A 22612-nucleotide genomic window follows, 5' to 3' on the forward strand; every position below is an offset into this window, starting at 1 on the left:
AACCTTGCTTAGGATCTCCATTTTGGAAGCTAGGCCGGAGCTACCCTTTCCTTGCTTCCCATGGAACTCTAGGTGTAGTGCAGCAACAAAATCTCCTAAAACTTACGATGCAGACCAATTTTTATGTTATCTGTGCCAACAAAAAAGTCACATATAGTGAAAGAGTGGAGCTGGGGCTAATATTATACATTAGGCATTTTAAGGTCCATCTAACACAGCAATTTTGTTTCCTACAATAGATTATGGACTTTTTTTTTATCATGACAATTATTTCAAAAGTGGAGAGATGCTTCTGAAAAATTACCAATTTCACATAACTTATGAATCAAAACTTTCCTTGAGTCTTGAGATAAAACAACAACAAAAACTGAAGAGCGATGTGTGCAAGGCAGCTGTACAAGCAGCACTATGCTCCCATGCTCCCATAGAAACACTGAAAAACAAGCAGAAACTGGTAGAACCAACTTTTTCAGAACTTCAAAAACTGGTAAAATGTTCACAGCAACCAAGCAAACACTGAATCAAGAAAAAGGTGACATCAAAATGGAAGAAAACTTTGTGGCTTTTTCTGTTTGCCCGTGCCCTACTCCTCCCCTGGTTCAGCAGCAGTCTTAAAAGTAACAGCAACCTGCATTCCCAGACAAAGACTCTGATTCCTGACTCCAAAGGATTGCCCTCAACATTACACTGACATCAACATTGTACTGGAAGTTCTAACCAGAGCAATTAGGCAGAAAACAAAATAAATGGCATCCAAATTGGAAAGGAAGAAGTAAAACTATATTCATAAATGACATGATCCTTTGTATTGAAAATTCCAAAGGACCCACAAAAAAACTATTAGAGCTAATAAATGAATTCAGAAAAGTTGCAGGGTATGAGACCAACACACAAAAATCAGTTGTATGTCTATAAATCAACAATGAACAATCTGAAAAGGTAATAAAGAAAACAATTCCATTTACAATTGCATCTAAAAAAATAAAATACCTAGGAAAAAATTAACCAAGGAGATGAAAAACTTCTACACTGAAAACTATACAACACTGCTGAAAGAAATTAAAGAAGACCTAAATAAATATAGAAAGATATTCTGTGTTCATGGAAGACTTAATATTGTTAAGCTATCGATACTACCCAGTGATGTATAGATTCAATATAATTCTATCAAAATGCCAAAAGACTATTTTGCAGAAATGGAAAACCCAACCTTCAAATTTGTATGGAATTGCAAGTGGCCCCAAACTGCCAAAACAATCTTGAAAACAAAGAACAAAGTTGGAGGATCCACCCTTTCTAATTTCAAAACATACTGCAAAAGTACAGTAATGAAAACAGTGTGGTACTGAGGTGAGGACAGACATTTAGGCCAATGGAATAGAATTGGGAGTCCAAAGATAAATGCATACATCAACAGACAATTGTTTTTTGAGAAGTGTGCAAAGACCATTCAACAGAGAAAGAATAGTCTCTTCAACAAACGGTGCTGGAATAACAGAACATTCACATACAAATCAATAAAGTTGGACACCTACTTCACACCATATATGAAAATTAACTCAAAATTGATCAACAACCTAAATGTAAGAGCTAAAACTGTATCTCTTAGAAGAAAATATAGGGGTAAATCTTATGACCTTGGATATGGAGGATTCTTAGATATGTCACCAAGTGCACAATCAACTAAAGAAAAAAATAGATAAATTGGACTTCATCAAATTAAAAACTTTGTGCATCAAAGAGCATTATCAACAAAGTGAAAAGACAATCTAGAGAATAGGAGATAGCATTTGCAAATCGTATAACTGATAAGGATAAAGAATTCTTACAACTCAACAACAAAAAGACAAACAACTCAATTTAAAAATGGGCAAAAGACTTGAACAGACATTTCTCCAAAGAAGATACACAAATGACCAATAAGCACATAAAAATATGCTCAATATCTTTAGTCATTAAAAAAAGAGTCATTAGGGAGAAGTAAATTAAACCCAAAATGAAATACCATTTCATACACACTAGGATGGCTATAATAATAATAATAAAAAAAAAAAAAACAGGAAACTTATAAGTGTTGGCAAAGATGTGGAGAAACACGAACACTCAAACTTTGCTGTGGGAATAGCACAGCTGCTGTGGAAAACAGTTTAGTAGTTTCTCAAAAAGTTAAGCATAGAATTACCTTATAATTAAGATATTTCACATATAGGTATATACCCAAAATAACTGAAAACAGGTACTCAAACAAATACTTGTACACAAATGTTCATAGCAAGCAGGACTATTTACAACAGCCAAAAGGTGGGAAAAAACCCCACATGTTCATTAATGGATAAATGGTTGAACAGGTTATGGAATATACAGACAATGGAACATTATTCATTCATTAAAATGAATAAAATACTGATACTTGCTACAACACGGATGAATCTCAAAACATTATGCAAAATGAAGGAAACTAGAGTGAAAAGGTCATATAAAATTCCATTTATATGACATATACAGAATAGATAAATCCATACAAACAGAAAGCAGATTGGTTGTTTCCAGGGCTCGGGAAAGAGAATCGGGATTAACTGCTCAATGGGAAGGGGTTTTATTTTGGGGTGATGAAAATGTTTTAAAACTAGATAGAGGTGGTGGTTGCAACAACACTGTGAATGCACTAAATATCACTGAATTGCTTAATTTAAAATGGTTAATTTTATGTCATGTAATTTCACCTCCCAAAAAAAAAATCAGCCCGGAATTGTATGCACAGGTAATTAATCATTTAATAATGAAGATGCAATAAAGACACTTTCTGACATACAAAGAGCAAGAGAGTTTACAATTTACTGACTTTTTATATCTGAAGGAATTGCTAATTCATGTTTTTCCAACATGGAAATTGAATATAGAAGGAAAGATGGTAAAAGAAACAATATTGAATAAAAGAATTTGTCAGCATAATGGTAAATACAAATAGGCATTTAAAATAAATAATAAAAATTGAGGAAGGAGTTAGAAGTAACATGGAATTAAAATTCAATATATCGATAACAGGGAAGATGAGACAAAGATATAATGAATATCTCTCATTCATAGCTGCTCCAAGTATTGTGATTACTACTTCCACATTCTGACAGCTACTGCACTTTCCCAAATATATGAGAATACTTCATGATCTCAGAGTAGTAAGTGTTTTCTTAAATGATAATATAAGGCACAACTCACATGGGAAAAAAAATTAATATTTGCCTACTTGAATATTTTAACTTCTGTGAAACTAAAGACAATACAAGAAAAATTAAAAGGTAAATGGCCAACTGGAAGAAAATATTTGCAACCCATATAACTGACAAAAAGAGATAGTATCCAAAATTTTTTAAGAACTTCTGCAAAATGGACAAAAAGAGTGAACAAGCAATTCATAGAGGAAAAAAACTGTCCAGTATGCACGAAAAGATTTTCAATCTCACAGATAATCAGGGGAATACAAATTAAGACATTTAATAATATATTTCTCACATTCATCAGATTGAGAAAAATCAAAAAAGCAAAATTGTGGTATATTTATAAGATTTTTTTTTTTTTATAAAGTAAAAAACATAAATTTGAAAGCAACTCTACAACACAGCAATTCTCCTTCTAGGTGTACCCCAGAGAAAACCCTGCACACTTACGCCACCAGGCATGTACAAGGGGCTGCTGCAGCATAGTTTGCAAGAGGAAAATTTTGGAAACTCATATGTCAACCACTAAGAGAATGGATAAAATGATAGTCAATTTCTACAGTGGAATACTACATAGCAGTTAAGAGGAATGAACTAGGTCTACATGTATTAACATGAGTATATCTCCAAAACACAAGGTTGAATGAAAAAGCACATGCTGCAAAACGATACATTATGATAGTATTCACGAAAAAATTTAAAACCACACACTATATATTAAAATCAGTATCAGAATTCCTCGGAGAATAGAAACAAAATTCATGATTAGTACTACGTGTGGGGAAGAAAGAAAGGAAATGGTATTGGGAAAGGCATAAAAAGAGGACTTCAACTTTATCTGTAATATTCTACTTCATTTAAATTTAATTTAAAAACAAAAACTAAGAGAAAAAGATTAACATTTTCAATGCTGGGTGATGGGTTCTGATGTGTTTATTATATTACTCTTTATATTTAAAAAAATTCTTAATATTATTTTTAAAGAAAATAAATAAATCACATGCCTTGGTCCTATATAATTGCTAGAGATTAGTCATGAATTTGACTTAGAGCTTTCCAAAACAGTATAATGCCCTCAGTGCTCTATACAATAAAACAACACATTTAATAGGGCATTTCTTACCATGACCCTCATTATAAGTGATGGACAGTGCAGCAACGCCTACATAAAGCTTAGTAAAATGTTAAGCTCAGAACCAAAAAACACATTTTAGGTATGCGGTTTTTGATAGCTTTCTAAATTTACTTGTTTAATGCTCATAGGTATAGTTCCAACCTTGCATTCTGAAATGTGGAGAGCACCTTGGAAGACAGGCCTGGGTACCTGCTTCCAAAAGGTCATAGCCTTGAAAACCCTATGGAGCAATTCTACTCCACACAAGCTGGAATTGACTTGACAGCAACTAACAGCAACAATGACAACAACATATTTAAGTTTGATTTCCCGATATGATTAGTTATGTTAAAAATTTTCCAGCCTTCATTATTTCAGTGTTAAGTGCGTTCTTGTTTTAAGCTGCACTGGGTTAGCCCTTTGATCACCTTCGCCATTATAATTGCCTAACTATTCCTCCATTACTCTTCTCAGATTTTTTGAGGTGTTTACGAAGACAAATGTCAATTCCATCTGCAAGCTCAAGAGATCACTATCTTTCAGAATGCCTTTTGCTCACTTCCACTTTCAGACTGCAAAAAAAGTTAGCAATGCCCCTCAGTCCTCTTCTATCAAACCATGCCTATTCCCCAATCAAATTTAATGTCCATAACTAAACATACTTACTCCCATTCTCAATACTTGAGCTATTTATTTCGTATATATTTTTTTCATTTTCTTTGTAAACACTCAGACAGTGGAATTGTATCTAAATTTCTTTCTACGGCATTTAAGAATACCATGTGTAAACAAATGCTTAAAAATAAAATAACTTTTCATGGATATTAATTTATAGAAAAGAAATAGCATGAGGGGGCCCGGTAAATGACAAAACTATAGGAATATGCTTTTCCAACACTGTACTTTCATAACAGTAAATAATAGGTAAGTTCCCCCCAGAAATATACTGTTCACTTACATTATTTGAAAAATGATATATATTTATGAGTTTCTGAGGCACATTCAATTATTCCTTTTAACCATCAACTCTCTTGATGGAGTCTTAATGAAACCACCCAACTTATTTCCTTAGAAATGGAAATTGAATCCCTTCTTGAATTAAAAAACATAAAATTTGTAAATTATATCCTCTCAGCACCTGACTTTGTCAAATGATCATATAACTTCTATGTATGTAGTTTTCCACATGCTGCCTCTACACCAATTTGCTGATTTAAAAGCACAACACAAATCAAGAACTATGACAACTGAGGTATAATAAAATGCAGAAAATTGGCTTATAGCTAAAAAATCTATGGTGTCCTTTTCCCTCCACATTTTCTCTCTCGAAGGAAAATTTATAGACAAGGGCTGCATAGACCTGGCTGATCAGATAACCCAAAGTGTCAATCACACTCACAAAAATGAAAAATTTGTCTACCAAGGACCATGAATTAATTTGTCATATGAGCTGGAATCAACTCTATGGCAATTTTTTTTTTTTTAGAATTTTAAGCATCTTTTCAAAACAAAACATTTTTTATATCACACAGATCAAGTAAATACAGTTGTATAGGTTAATGAGAGTTTCCTTCATTGTTATCAGGTTGATCATAAATTGTCTTTTTGGGAATTATTTCCACAGAAGGCAGCAATTTCATAAAAACAGATTTTAAAAATCACACAAAATATTTAACAAAAAATTTTTACAGCAAATTCTATAATTTTTATTGTGGGAACAAACAAAAATGCCTAAACAAATACATCATAAATAATATATATACCAAATATTATATGATAAATACCATATATTATGAATAATGTATATGCTTAAAACAGAAAAACTGGAAAGGGTCTAAATGTCTAGCAATAAAAGATGGCTTAATTTGGTATATATAAATCTCCCCTCAAATGTGTTCTATCTTCCACAGGTTATCAACAATCATTTTTGAAGCTGTTAATAAGTGTTCTCATGAAATTTTGGAGATTGAGAACCAAATATTTGCTCAAAAGTGGAATGATGAATTCATGGCAGTAAATGAAAAACAAGATAATCAAACAAACATCAAACCAAAGAAATTTTCTAAACAGCCTTTTGGTGTTCCATGAAGTGCACTTTCGCTAGTACAATGTATATTGCCAAAAGCACATCTTTTGACAATCATATGCTGCACAGCTATCAACTAAAATATTATCCCAGTACCCTTTAGTCTTTCCCATGTTCCTGCCTAGTACAAAACTTAACAACATTCTCAAACTCTGCCTTTTTACCTACATCATCTCTTCTAATCACAAGTACCTGAACTTGTACAGGTCAACAAAGTGGGTTCTCATCCATGTTCACAAATTGTTGGAGCTCAAATAAACTAAAGCAAACTCCATATCCCTGTGAATCTTTCTAACAACTAACTATGAGAGCTTGTGCCAAACATCAAGATCAATCCAAACTCAATCAGGCCATTCAACATTCATTCGTGCATTCCTGTCAACAGCAAATTTTATACCTTTTCTTTCTTCTCCTCTCTTTGCAACAATTCCTTCTTCTTCCATAGTTTCTCTTTCTCCTTTTCCTTTTCTCTTCTTCTGGCAATAATACCCATTTCCAGTCTTGCTACCTCTTCCTGGTGGGCTCGCCATTGAAGAACCTGAAGTGAAGAGAAACACTTGATTTCATTAGCTATGTACACGCAAGTGGTTTCACAGGTCATAGTGAGACTAGGTTCTATATCAAACAGATGTATCTGTACAAATTTAGTCAAAATACACGTTAAATTCTGTGTACACATGAGTGTGTGATATGTGTAGGATGTGTGTACATGATATATCTGTTACTGTTGAAAGAAGAAAGCAATTTTTAAATCACCTCATTTAGAGATTTTTCACCAAGATTCATGGAATGAAGTCCTAAAGGGTCTGTGAACTGATGTTAAGGAATCTGTGAATTCACATTAATATTGTTGTTAGGTGCTGTTGAGTTGGTTCCAACCCATAGTGACCCTATGTACAACAGAATGAAATACTGCCCCATCCTGTACCACCCTCAAAATTGGTGCTATGTTTGAGCCCATTGTTGTAGCCACGGTGTCAGTTCATCTCACTGAGTGTTTTTCTCTCTTTCGCTGACCCTCTACTTTATCAGGCATGATGTCCTTCTCCAGGGACTGGTCCCTCCTGATAACATGTTCAAAGTACATGAGATAAAACCTTGCCATTCTCACTTCTAAGGAGCATTCTGGCTGTACTTCTTCCAAGAGAAATTTGTTCATTCTTCTGGCAGTCCATGGTATATTCAACATTTTTCACCAACACCATAATTCAAAATATTTGTGTTTTTGCACATACGTGTTTTTCTGGAAAGTAGGTATCCCTACATTCAAAACATCTCAAATCATTCAAAGACCCTAAAAACTTTAAGAATCGCTGATGTATTTCAGCCTCTTTATTTATAAGTAATGCAATGAACCCAAATGAAGATGAAAAAAAAAATTAAGACATTTCAAAGAAATCTCTGGCTACTAATACGTGGTATTAGTAGGAATATAATTGGTACAGCATTTCTGAAAGGCATTTGGCAATATGTACCACAATATAAAATATGCATAGCCTTTGATCCACAACTCCAATTCCAAGAAATTGTCTAAAGATGGCAATCAACTAGACAAGTACATAAAAATGTACCAACAGGAAATGTACAACAAAATTCTAACTCATAAAAAAAGACCAGACTTACTGGCCTGACAGAGACTGGAGAAACTCTGAGAGTATGGCCCCCAGATACCCTTTTAGCTCGGTAATGAAGTCACTCCTGAGGTTCACCTTTCAGCCAAAGACAGGCCCATAAAACAAAATGAGACTTAAGGGGCATCCCAGCCCAGAGCAAGGACTAGAAGGCAGCAGGGAACAGAAAAGCTGATAATAGGGAACCCAAGGTCAAGAAAAGAGCATTGACATGTCTTGGGGTTGTTAACCAATGTCATAAAATAATATGTGTACTTACTGTTTAATGAGAAGCTAGTTTTTTCTGTAAAGCTTCATCTAAAGAACAACAACAACAACAAAAAAAAGTACCCACAGGTATGTTCATAGCAGTGCTGCTTAAACCACAAAAACTGAACAGTCTTAATGTCTATCAATAGGGGATGTCTTAATTTAATCATGGTACCTTCATACAGTGCATGCCATTCTAAAAGGGCAGTACATATCTATATTCATTGACATAGAAAACGTCCAGAACATATAATTAAATGCAAAAATCATGTGCAAAACCATATTTATAGTGTGATGTCATTAATATAAAATATCATCTATGCATAGAAAGAGATTTGGAAGGAGGCTTATCAAAATAACACTATGAGTAATCTTTGAATAGTATCATTTCATGGAATTAAAAAAATATTCTTTAAACTTTTCTGTACTGGGTAACATTTTTACAATAAGCATGTATTATCTTTGTATGTAGGAAACCAGTGAAACTAACAAAATAAAAACACACATTTTTCTCAACAGAGAGAAAGCATTCCCCTTGAGAATGGGAACCAGACAAGGATGCCTTTTATGACCACTCTTATTCAACATTGTACTGGAAGTCCTAGCTAGAACAATAAGACAAGAAAAGGAAATGAAGGGCATCCAAACTGGTAAGGAAGAAGTAAAAACTATCCCTATGTGCAGATGATATGATCCTATATGTAGAAAATACCAAAGATTCCACAAGAAAACTACTGGAACTAATAAAAGGATTCAGCAAAGTAGCAGGATACAAGATCAACAAAAAATTCCATTTGATTCCTCTACACCAACAAAGAGAACTTTGAAAAGGAAATCAGGAAAACAATACCATTTACAATAGCCCCCCGAAAGATAAAATACTTAGGAATAAATCTAACCAGGGATGTAAAAGACCTATACAAAGAAAACTATAAAACATTACTGCAAGAAACCAAAAGAGACATACATAAATGGAAAAAACATACCATGATCATGGATAGAAAGACTCAACATTGTGAAAATGTCAATACAACTCAAAGTGATCTATAGATATAATCCAATCTTGATCTAAACTCTAACAGCAGTCTTTAACGAGATGAAAAAACTAATCTCCAATTTTATATGGAAAGGAAAGAGGCCCTGGATAAGTGAAGCATCACTGAAGAAGAAAAACAAAGTAAGAGGCCTCACATTACTTGATCTCAGAACTACTATGCCACCATGGTAGTCAAAACAGCCTGGTACTGTTAGGACAGACACATAGACGAATGGAAAAGGATTGAGAACCCAGACATAAATCTATCCACCTATGGATAACTGATTTTTGAAGAGGGCCAAAGTCCATTGAATGGGGACGAGGTAGTCTCTTTGACAAACGGTACTGGAAAACTGGATACCTATCTGTAGAAAAATGAAACGGTACCCATTTCTCATGCCATACACAAAAACAAACTCAAAATAGACCAAAACAAAACAAAACAAAAAAATCAAATCCATTGCCATCAAGTCAATTCCAACTCATTGCAACCCTGTACGAGAGTAGAACTGTCCCATAGGGCTTCCAAGGCGCAGCTAGTGGATTCAAATTGCCAACCTTTTCATTTTGCCTCCAAACTCTTAACCACTGTACCACTAGGGTAAGACCTAAGTATAAAAGCTAAAACTATAAAGATCATGGAGGGAAAAATAGGGACAGCACTATGGGCCCTAATATATGGCATAAATAGAATACCAAACATAACTAAAAATGTACACACAGCAGAAGATGAACTGATAAATGGGAGCTCCTAAAACTTAAACTCTTATGCTCAACAAAAGGCTTCTCTGTAAGAGTCAAAAGAGAACCTACAGACTGGGAAAAAAAAATTGGGGCTATGACATATCTGAAAAGGGTCTAATCTCTAAAATTTATAGAAAACTTCAACACATCAACAATAAAAAGACAAACAATCCAATTAAAAAATGGGCAAAGAATATGAACGGCCACTTCACCAAAGAAGACATTCAGGTAGCTAACAAACATATGAAGAAATGCTTGTGATCATTAGCAATTAAATGAACAAACAAAAAAACTCAAATCCATTGCCACTGAGGACAGACCAGAACTGCTCCATAGGCTTTCCCAGGAGTGGCTGGTGGATTCAAACTGCCGGCCTTTTAATTTGCAGCCATAGCTCTTAACCACTGTGCCACTAGGGCTCCCATTAGCAATTAGAGAGATGCAAATCAAAACCACAATGAGATACCATCTCACCTGGACATTACTGGTACTAAATAAAAAAACAAAAAATAACAAATGTTGGCAAGGTTTTAAGGACACGGAGCTCTTATACATGGTACAACCACTATGGAAAATGATATGGTGCTTCCTCAAAAAGCTAGAAATAGAAATAACATGTGATTCAGCAATTGCACTCCTAGGAATATATCCTAGAGAAATAAGAGCCATCACATGAATAGATACATGCACACCCATGTTCATTGCAGCATTATTCACTATAGCAAAAAGATGGAAACAACCTAAGTGCCCATCAACAGATGAATGGATAAACTGTGGTAAATACACTCCATGGAATACAACCCAAAGATAAAGAACGATGAATCCTTGAAACATCTCACAACACAGATGAATTTGAAGGTCATTATACTGGATGAAATAAGTCAATGACAAAAGGACAAATATTTTATGACAGCACTATTATAAAGTAACAAAAAAAGGTTTACATATAGGAAAAAAAAAGAAAGAAAAAACATTCTTTGATGGTTACCAGGGATGGGGGGGGGAGAGAAAATTACCAAATAGATAGAAGACATATATTAATATTGGTGAAGGGAAAGGCAATACACATTATGAGAGAAGTCAGTACAACATGAGCAAAGGCAAGAGAGAACTGAGAGGAACCCAAGAATAAAGGGCAGCTACAGTAACTACTATACCATAGACAATCCTGCAAAAAATAGTAATAACAAACAATAATTTATAAATAGATACATAGGTAGATAGATATGCCAAGAGGTACAGAAGGGTGTAAGGGAGCCAACCCACTGGCAGATACATGTTTGGTGGTGGATATTTCTACATACATGACTATAGGTGCTCCTCATATATTAATACAGACAGTAGAGTACACAAGGGGCACAGTCAGGAAAACCTATTAGACATAACCAAACACCTCATGGGATGAAGTTCCAAGGTTCGAAGGCAAAGGACCACAGGCTTGGGGGACATCTACGGCACAACATAGTTCGTAAAGACAATGTTCTGCATCCTACTTTGGTGAGTAGCGTCTGGGGTCTTAAAAACTTCCGAGCAGCCATCTAAGATACAACTATTGTTCTCTTCCTTGCTGGAGCAAAGGAGAGTGAGAAAAACCAAAGACTCAAGAGAGCAGTTAGTCCAAAGGACTAATGGACCACATGAACATAAACTACATGACCCTGAGACCAGAAAAACTAGATGGTGCCCAGCTACCACTACCAACCGCTCTGACTGGGATCACAAAAGAGGGTCCTCGACAGATCAGGAGAAAAATGTAGAACAAAAAATTAAACTCACAAAAAAGTCCAGCCTTACTGGTCTGACACAGACTGGAGGAACCCCTGAGGCTATGGCCCTAAAACACCCATCTGACCTGGGACTGAAGCTATTCCCCAAGACCACTGTTCAGCTAAACAATAGACTGGTCTATAAATAAATAATAACACCCAAGAGGAACGTGTTCCTTAGAACGATCAATTGTAGAGATCAAAAGGGCAACATTTGCCCAAAATCAAAGATGAGAAGTCAGGAAGGGGTTAAAAAATCAGGATGAAAGGAAATGGTGAACCCAGGGCTGAAATGAGGAGAGTGCTGACACATTGTGGGGAATGAAACAAAGTCCATGAAACATTTTGTGTACATACTATTGAACAGGAGAGATTTGCTCTGTAAACTTTTACTTAATGCAAAATTTAAATAGATAAATAGATTAAAAAAACCACTTACTTGGTTCATGTACACATATGACTGACAAAGCAGCAAAGAAGGTGGTACAGAAACATGTGCAATAGTTTTCAGAAAAGGAAGAAACTAGCATTCTCTGCTTCATGACTTGTATCTTACTTGTTTTATATAAGCACAACTCATTAATGGTGATGTATAAAATACTGTCCTACAAATATAATGAATTAAAGTGACTAAATAAGCTCTTTTCGTACTTATATTATTCAAAGTTTTAGTTTTCTAAAAAAAAAAACAAAAAAAAACTTTGTGCTATTTATCAACATAATCAAGGAAATTCCTATTCTTGGTTTTCAGACATATGTAGGTTTCCCCAAGCACCTGCTCATTCTAACCATCATATCTGTTTTCCTTGGAAACTCATTCCTAGAATTGATGATCATCTAGGCTTTCTCTCTCAACTTTCTACTTCCTATCCATTCTTTTCTATCATTCATCTTCCATTTTGTAACACGCTACAGCTAAAGGTCAAGTTGTCCTGTCGAGTGTTACCAGTACTCTTCCTCCTGAACACCCAAAGGATAGTTCTCAGTCCACCTTTCCTTGACATTGTGATGGCACTTGACCCTGTTGATCATCTTCTCATGCTTAAAACTCTTTCCATCCTAGGCCTTGACATCACTCTCCCCGGATTCTCCATCAATGGATACTTCTCTTTCTGGGTCCATTCTTATACACCCAACCCTACTGTTATCTTCTTTGACCTTCAGCCTTTCTCTTTCCATTCATTATCTGATGTGTTCCTTTTCTCCTACAAGTTCACCTATCACTTTTATGTGTCTGTCTCTAAAATTCACATTATCAGCTCTTTTTGTCTGCAATCCAATACTATGTTAACCAATGCTTACAGGTCTGGCTATTTGTATGTGTAATCAAAATTTAGCATACCCAAAATTAAATTCAGCATCTGTCACTTTGTCAAAGCTACACACCAAACTCTGTGAGCCTACCTCTTCTTTTCAAACATCTTGGTTTGTTGTGGTGAATCACAACTCTCCCTGTAGTTTGGGCTTTTTTATTACTACATTGTGATGATAATGAATGCATGTCAACTTGGTTGGGCCATGATTCTCAGTAGTTTGGCAGCTACGTAATTAACTCCATGATGAGATTGCTATGAACAGCCAATTGGTTGAAAAGGAATTTCCTCAGGGGGTGTGGCCTGAATCCAGTATATAAACAGATGTTCCAGCAAGGCTTTCTCTCTGGATCCTGCATCTGGTTCATCATCATCTAACCTCCAGTTATTGGGACTTGAGCTAGCAGCTTACCTGCTGATCTTAGAATTCATCAGCCTCCATAGCCTGTGAGTCAGCAGCCTGCTGTCTAACCTGTTGATCTTGGGTTCATCAACCTCTATAGCTATGTGAGTCAGAAGAAGCCTCTAGCCTGACGCTAGAGGAACTTGCCATCCTTTACAACCACATGAGCCATTTCCTTGAGATAAATCTCTCTCTATATACGCACAAACACACACACACACACTTCACTGGTTTTGCTTCTCTAGAGAACCTAACCTAAGATATATAAGACATATACACACCATCAACATGACTAAATAGTTATATTTTATCTCTAACTTGAGCAATATCGTTTTTTTTAAAACTCAGATGAGCTTTTGTTAATTAAAAGTCAATTTCTAAGCCTTGAATATCCTAGTTCACTCTGTTGAAGTTCACTAGTCCAGTGCAAGTCTATCTGCCAAATGTATTTGGAATAAGACAGAAGTGTCATGGGGATGATTTCAATGGATAAAAATAGAATCTAAATAATTTAGCTGTTTCATTCTTAACAAATGCCCCTCTGTAACCTAGGTAATATGCAATCTCTAGGTAGGTTTTTTCTTGTGCCTTTCCTTACACGGCCATTCCTGTTCTTAGCTTCATGGTATGGTTGAAACTATTCCCCCATCTGGAATGCCTTCAGGTTCCCCCTACTTCATAACAATGCTTCTTGATCCAATACATGCTCTACATCTTCCATGAGACATTCTCCAAGCCATGCTCATCTCTCTTTTATTTCAGTTACTATATCATAACTACCTTGTAATTGTTTTTTTTTTTTTTTTACCTTGTAATTGTTTACAGTATACTATTTCTGTTTATGCAGAGTGCTGGCACATCATAGGTCCTCAATAATTACCTCTTATTTAATTTATCAAAATAAATATTTTAAATAAAAACCTAGTGAAAGAAGAAGAAATGATAGTACTAGAATACCCCATTTTGCAACATCTAATGAAATAATGGATCCTAGTTCATGATCATCCGTAGCTGTTAAAAACCTGACTTTAACGGATGACAGGAAATTTTATAATAGATTAATCAGGCTGGCAATAGTGGTCAGTCTAAACATCACAGAGAAACAGGCAGACATTATGGCCACCTATTAAAGTATTAAAGTATACAACACTTCATGAACCATTCTTACCAAAAAATAAAAGTGAATCTGACCAAATCTCTTGACCTACCTCTAAGGTTACAGGAAATTCATCCACCAGAGAAGCATGTTAAACAATATTATGGGGATACAATGAGCAAAATCCCATATTTGGGAAACTTTAAAACTTTAACAAATTACAAGAAAAAAACAAGGGAATGAGAACTATAGATTAAAAGAGATTTAAGAGACATCAACCGTTTGCAATACATGGATCATATTTGGATTCTGATTTGAACAAAATGATGCAAAAATTATGAGATATTTGGAGATATTTCAATACTGATTGGTTAGTCGATGATATTAAGGAACTACTGTTAAACTTTTCTAGGTATGATAGTAGCGTGGTTATGCTCTTTAAGAGTCCTTCTAATTTTAGAGATCTGTACTGACATACCAATAGATGAAATGATATGATGTCTGAGATTTGCTTCAACACAATCCAATAGGCACAGGAGAGGAGGTAAGGGTATAGGTTAAACAAGCTTGGCTAATGAATTCCTAAGTGCTGAAGTGGAGTGATGATAGACTTTTGTACATGTTTAAGATTTTTCCACAACAAAATTTTTTAAAAACTAAAATGAACCATAAAATAAAATACAGGTATACAGAAAGAGATTTGTATAACAAAATACTATAGTCTCAAGGTTCTGAGGCAGTGGGAAGAAAGAATTCATATACATTGAAACTAGTAGAGGGAAAAAAAGAATACATTCAGTTTTTTGAAGAACTGAGATTATAGCCACAAATTTCAGTGACAAGAAGCTTGTATTTTAAAAATACTCTTCTCATCTTTTGGTTTAAGACTAACTTATGAGAATCATCATTGGATGACCTTCACATACATACATGATGTCATATGATCTGAAGAAGAAAAAGCCTAGCAAAGATCTGTTCATTTCTGTTTTCTAAGGCAAATATAGCACGAAAATAACCAGACCAAACAATCCCAAGCTTACCCGCCAATTGACCCTGTAATTTCTTCCTTGGCATATTGTTAGCAATAGGTGATGCTTCTTCTCTTCTCCAGAAAAGAGAAAATAATGCCGATTTTTTAAAAGGGGTGCACAAACCATAGAATCAAGAAATTACTACATGTTCAACAACCAAAATCCAATGGATAGTAGATGTCAAACAACATATGGAGAAACAGAAAGTAAAGTGAAGTAAAGAAAAAAAAAAAATACTGAAAACAAAGCCAAACCAAAAAGCAAGGCTTCAGTAGCCCTCAGAAGTCGAAATTGCTTCCACTTAATATTGAAATCATGGGAATGGGCAGGGACCATTAGAGGCTTATCTGAAGTCAGTAGTTCACAGTATCATTTGTAATGACAAATGTACCAAAAGAAAAAACTTGAAGAGTAAATGGGAGAAAGCTGTTGAAGCTAGCATTATTTTACAGGTAGCTAGGGTTGTGAGATCTCGACAATGAGAAACAGGCTTAGCAGCAATTAGTATCTAAGCAATCAGGTAAAAGTGGATTTTTTCAGAATGCACAATGGGCAAGGTGAAGAATCTGGTGGGAAAAGGGTGCCACTGAAAAAATCTTTATCTGATGGATCCCCCAGAGGGAGCCAAGCCTTGTGGAGAGAATGACAACCGATTATTTCAAGATGCCAGAGAATAAGAAAATTGGCAGGTGGGCAAAGAAATCAATATTAGCACAATAGACTAAACATAAAACTTCTGAGTGAACAGTGAGTGAAAGGAAGAATAGTCCAGAAGAATATTTCAGTGGTTTTATTTTAAAAGACTTGCTAATTATATAGTTTTAAACAGAGCATGTGAACATAACTGTGTATTGATAATAACCATGACAGAACATTACTACAGAGGCACTCAAGAACGTGCTATAAAGGAAGAATTATTTAGGTGATTAACTACAGGACATGTTCCCAGCTCCTTAGTTAGTACTTTGCTTAATACTCCTGCCATGGGTATAGTCTTTGAATGAAACCCTAACCTAACAGACGACAAATGACATTTTTATGTTCCTCTATTGCAAATGAAAAATTAAGGGTTTACAAAGTAAAATGAAAATGGTTAGTAGCATTACATGTACTTCTTACTCTTAATGTAAAGTGGTTTAAGTGAAATTATTAAACACTTATATTTTCAGAGGGAATAAAGTACTAGAAAAACAAAAAATGAAGCCCATGAAAACTTCAAAGGTAATAATTGAAATTAGCATCAAGGTAAAAATATTAACACAAATAATTTTACATCAAAGTTGAAAGCTTTGAAAACATTCTATTGTAAGTGGCTGTGTGGTATAAAGGAAATGAGTATTGGACTATTACAACACCTATTTTTTAGTCCAATCTCTGCCACTAACCAATTACACTGCTACTTTGAGCAAATAGCTAAGCCAGTTTTCTCCCATGTTAAAGAAAAGGACTGGAGCAGATGACTTCTATAGTTCTTTTCAGTTATATTATTCTGATTCTATTTTATATTTTTCTAATATACAGACATTATGATATATGACATACTATGCGATTTTCTTCCACAAGTAAAATGAACTGCAATGAGGAATACCAGTATTTTATAGGCCTTTTAAATAATAATAGACAATTAAACATTAATATTGAAGTCTATCAGCCATATTTATAGAAATATTTTATAATGCGCTTGTTTTACATTGGAAATCAAAGGAAAGATACTGTTTCACCAGTGCCTGTAACCAACAATAAAATATTAAAAACTGCCATTTATGAGGGCTTATTGTATTCCACGCTCATGCTTTAAAAAGGCATTAAACATAGGGTGTGATATAATTCTTGAAACAAATAAGCCTGTCTCCTTCACCCTTCAACTGGATGACTTCTATTTATCGTAGTCAAGGCCCCAGGAAGCCTTCTGTAGCCCACCACACCTAGGTCAGATGTCTCTTCTCTGCTTCCCCAGAATCTGGTCCCTCTTCTATTATATCACACATCAAATCATTTGGAATTGCCTGTACCACCGACTGGGCTACAAACTTAAAGGCAAGGACCAGATTTGTCTTATTCATGGGCCGTATTCCCAGATCAAGGGACAGTGGTGATTCAGTGGTAGAATTCTTGCCTTCCATGCGAGAGACTTGAGTTCTTCATGTACAGCCACCACTCGTCTGTCAGTGGAGGTTTGCGTGTTGCTGTTACGCTGAACAGGATTTAGCAGAACTTCCAGACTAAGGTGGACTAGGGAGAAAGGCCTGGCGATGTACCTCTGAAAATCAGACAGGGAAAATCCTATGGGTCACAAGGGTCCAATCCACAACCAGTCATGGGGATGGCCAGGACCCGGCAGTATTTTGTTTCACTGTTCATGGGATCACCATGAGTCAAGAGCCAACTCTGCGGCAGCTAACATCTCTAGAGCCTAGCACGGCATCTAACACTTAGAAGGGGTTCAATAAATACTTGTTGGGTGGGTGAATGAGTAAGAATTTAAGATTATGCTTAGAAGTTAGACTGACAATATTTTCTTTTCTCTCCCTGAGTTGGTCTTTAGAAAGAAAAAGGCCTGCTCCAAACACACCACCATTTTCTGACTCCTCTACTGTGGGGCTCTGCCCAAGCTCTATTGGTATTTTCTGATGTGGAAAGTATTCAGAAAACCTTGTCAGGACTTGTAACAACTAATTCATATTTCTATAAATGTTAGACGACGTGGGAAAAGTGGCAGCCAAGTTCCTTTCTCTGTTTCCTCCATAAACGTTCCTTTAAGCTTCTAAGTTCAGTTCAACTGAAGAAACGTCATGTTTTTATTTCATTAAATCTTTTAGAGTCTGATATAAAAAAATTAAGCTTCTAAGTTTAGTTCAACTGAAGAAATGTCACATCTTCATTTCATTAAATCTTTTAGAGTCTGATATTATAGCTCCATTAAATTATTTACAAATGTCCCACCATTTTTCAATATTGCCTACCTATGCTTTTTTTTATCTTATGTGTTCCGTTTATGTTTAAACTTCACTCATGAAATATAGTACCTGTGATTTCGCATAGGTTATTCAAGTGTTCTGTTCTCTGCTTGGCATTTTTGCTTAGCAGAAAGATTTGGTTTTTTCTCTTGGTTTCATAATTGTTCCTTGTTTTCTTGGGTGGCTTCGAAAGTTTTTTTTGTTTGTTTTTTTAAATCACCTCTCTTTGATAACTGCTTTCCATTTTCAGTGGTTTTTATTAGTCTTTCTCAGAATCTCAAATACTATGCACTATTGCTATCTTGACTGTCCAGTGTCCTTTTCAAATAAAATTGTGCAAAATTTCATTTTATTGGGTTCTGGAGGGTCTAGCCTTAGTGCAAAACAAGACTTCTAGAGAAAGAAACAAATTAAATGCCAATAAATAAAAAAGTATCAACTGATTTTTTTTCCTAAGGGACAAAAATTACAAACTTATCAATCAATTTTATTTATGAAGCTGACAAAACAAAATAGCATAACAGAAAGAGTCAGAAAACTGTACTAAGATTCAGGAAATCACGTGCCTCCTGGCTATGAGATTTTGGGAAAGCACTTCGATTTACTGAGCATCAAATCCTCCTCTAAAAATTAAGGGGACTAGATCAGAGTTTTTCAAACAGTAGGTCACAACTCAGTGGTGGACCATGAAATCATTTTTATGGATAGGAGCTAGCATTTTTATAAAAGGCAATAGATCTCTTGCCAATATACTGTTTCAATAAGTTGTTTCCATTCTGTGTGTACATTGGTTTGTGATGCAAAATATATGTATTTAAAATGTTTTTTAAATTTATTTTGTAGTTGTTGTTGAGAATATACACAGCAAAACATACACCAATTCAACAGTTTCCACATGTACAATTCAGTGACATTGGTTACATTCTTGGAGCTCTGCAACATTCTCACCTTCCTTTTCTGAGTTGTTCCTCCCCAATTAACAAATTTACTGTCCTCTAAGGTTTCTATCTAATCTTTCCAGCTCCTGTTGTTGGTTTGATCACATAAAGGTAGTTCTTAAAAGAGCATAATGCTCAAGACAGACATTTTTTACTAGTTCAGGTAATTTTGTTTGGTTTTTAAGAAGACTTTAGGGGATATTTTCATTTAAGGTTTAAGGTAAATAGTTTCAGAAGTTCATTCAGCCCCCAAGGCTCCACAAAGTCTGGAGCCCATGAAAATTTGAAATTCTGTCCCACATTTTCCCTCTTTTGATCAAAGATTCTTTTCAAGAATCTTTCACCAAAATATTCAGTATTGTTAGCTGGGCACCATCTAGTTCGTCTGGTCTCATGGCAAAGGAGGCAGGTGTTCATGGAAACAATTAGCCAAACATTCCGTTTCTTCCTATTCCTGACTTTCCTTCTTCCTCTTCTGTTCCAGGCCAAAAAAAAAAAAAAAAAAATCAGTTGTTGTACCTTGGATGGCTACTTGCAAGCTTTTAAGACTCCAGGCACTAGGCAAGAAACTAGGAGGCAGAACAGAAGCGCTAAACACATTATTAGACCAATTAACTGGGATGTCCCATGAAACCCTGACCCTAAACCTCCAAACCAAGGAACTAAATCCCATCAGCAGCCTCCACAGCTATTCTGTTTTTTGGTCATTGTTGTAAATATGTCTATAACACAACTTTTGCCAGTTCTTTTTACAAGTGTACACCTTACTGACTGCACTTAAAATAATCAGCTGTGCAATCCTACCCTTAATCAAGGCAGTATTTCTATCAATGTAAGCTAACGCGCAGTACTCCATAAGCAATAATCTAGCCTCCCCCCCCACCCCCCCGGCTTCTTCCCTGGAACCACTCTGAAACTTCAATCTCTATACATTTGCCTTACTTGTCTTTTTCTATAAGCAAGGTCATACAATATTTGTCCTTTTATGATTGACTTATTTCACTCAGCATAATGTCTTCAAGCTCCATCCATACTGTATCATGTATCAAGATTTCATTTCTCCTATTGTATGTATGTACCAAATTTTGTTTATCCATTCATCTGCTGATGGGCATTTAGGTTGTTGCCACCTTTTAGCTATTGTGAATAGTGCTGCAATGAATACACAAGTATGCAAGTCTCTGTTTGAGTCTCTGCTTTCAAGACTTTTGGGTATATGCCTAGGAGTGCAATCACTGAGTCATATGGTAGTTCTAGTTTTAGTTTTCTGAGGAACTGCCATGCTGTTTTTCACAATGGTTGAACCATTTTGCATTCCCACCAGCAATGGATAAGTGTTCCAATTTCCCCACATTCTCACCAACATTTGCTATTTTCTGTTTTTTTTTTTTTTTTCTTAGCTGTCCTAGTGTGAGTGAAATGGTATTTCATCGTGGTTTTGATTTGTATCTCTCTGATGGCTAATGAGGTTGAGCATCTTTTCATGTGTTTGGTGGCCATTTTATGTCCTCTTTGGTGAAATGTTTATTCAAGTCCTTTGTCCATTTTATGATTCAGTTGTCTTTTTGTTGTTAAGTTGTCAACGTTTTATATATGTTTTGGGCATTAGATTCTTATGAGATATATGTTTTCTGAAGATATTCTCCCAGTCTACAGCTAGTCTTTTCACTTCTTTTGTAAACTTTTGATGAAGGATAGTTTTTGATTTTTGAGTCCCATTTATTTGTTTTGTCTTTTGCTATTTGTGCTTTTTTTTCATTATTATATTAGATAATCCATTGGTAAAAATAGGCTCAAGAGCATTGCCCCTGCACTTTCTCCGAAGAATTTTATGATCGTAGTTTTCACTGAAATACATTTCTAACTCTAGGTCAGAGTCAAAAAGTCTTGAAAATTAACACCAGGAAGCTGTCTATAATCTCTCCCAATGTTAAAATTCATCAGCTCTGTAATATAAAGACTAAAGCTATTGTGCCTCCATCATTGAGCCATAACCTTCCTTATGCCTATGCAGTCAACCTGGAAGCACAGTGTAGATGAGAGAACTCAGGTTTTGAAAGCATAAACCTGGGCTTGGGTTCTGCCTCTGCAAATTACTTAGTAGTGGTATTTCCTGGGGTGCATTGTTTAGAGCCTCATATTAATGTAAAATGGGATAATAATGACATATATCTTATAGGGTTGCTGTGCAAACACCATCCAGTTGCATAAGCCAGAAACTGAGGAATCATTCTGACACTCCATGTGTAATTCATCACCAAGTCCTATGGACTGTATCTACTTTTCTTGGGCCCATTCACTTCTCTCCATCTCTAGGTCACTACCCTGATTCTATGAGATCCTCCCTGCATCCACTTTTCTATCTGCTGAGCTCAAAGTGATTCTTTTTCAAACAAACCTTTGATTATGTCTCATCCTCTGCCTACATCCTGATCTCCTTGCTTAACACTTTTGAACTATTTCCAGTGGCCATTAGTGTGAAGTCTAAACTCCCAACTGTGGCCCTCAAGACCTCTATGTTTTGGCCCTGCCTATCTCTGCAGCCCCAACTCATAATCCTACTCCAATCACTGCCTAACCCTCTGAGCTTCAGGCACACCAGCCTTCTTACAGATCTGTGAACAGGCCATGTTGTCTCCAGTTGCATGGATGTTGTACATGCTATTTCCTTTGTCTAGAATGCTCTCCCTCTCCCCCCTGCCCTTTTCCTGTTTAATACTTATTCTGTTCCAAATTTCAGGTCCAATGTCTCATTGTCAGTGAAGCCTTGCCCACACCTATACAAGGTCAAAACTTAGTTACATGTTTCCATAGCGTTGTTTACTTTTCCTTCAAGATACTTATCATAGTTGGAAATTATACATTCAGTCTTGTGACTACTGTTTCCCCATGAGATGGTAATTTTTACAAGGACAGGGACTACATCTAATTGGCTTACCATGTTACCACCAGTGGCCTTACACACCACCTGGCACCTTATAGATGTTCAATAAATATATTTGAATGAATGAATAAACAAGATAAGAAGGTACA

The 22612-nt window shown here is 35.5% G+C and overlaps 1 protein-coding gene across 6 annotated transcripts in view; it reads right to left on the bottom strand.

Moving 5' to 3' along the window:
- CCDC148 (coiled-coil domain containing 148) overlaps positions 1-22612 on the bottom strand; it is a 263194-nt gene that overhangs the window by 88862 nt on the left and 151720 nt on the right. For all 6 annotated transcript variants that reach the window (XM_049888810.1, XM_049888808.1, XM_049888812.1 and 3 more), the window contains one exon: positions 6813-6953. In XM_049888810.1, coding sequence (XP_049744767.1) covers positions 6813-6953 — 141 coding nt within the window. The remainder of the gene's footprint in view (positions 1-6812; positions 6954-22612) is intronic.

Source organism: Elephas maximus, chromosome 6 (genome assembly GCF_024166365.1).
Source record: "Elephas maximus indicus isolate mEleMax1 chromosome 6, mEleMax1 primary haplotype, whole genome shotgun sequence".
Classification (NCBI taxonomy): domain Eukaryota; kingdom Metazoa; phylum Chordata; class Mammalia; order Proboscidea; family Elephantidae; genus Elephas; species Elephas maximus.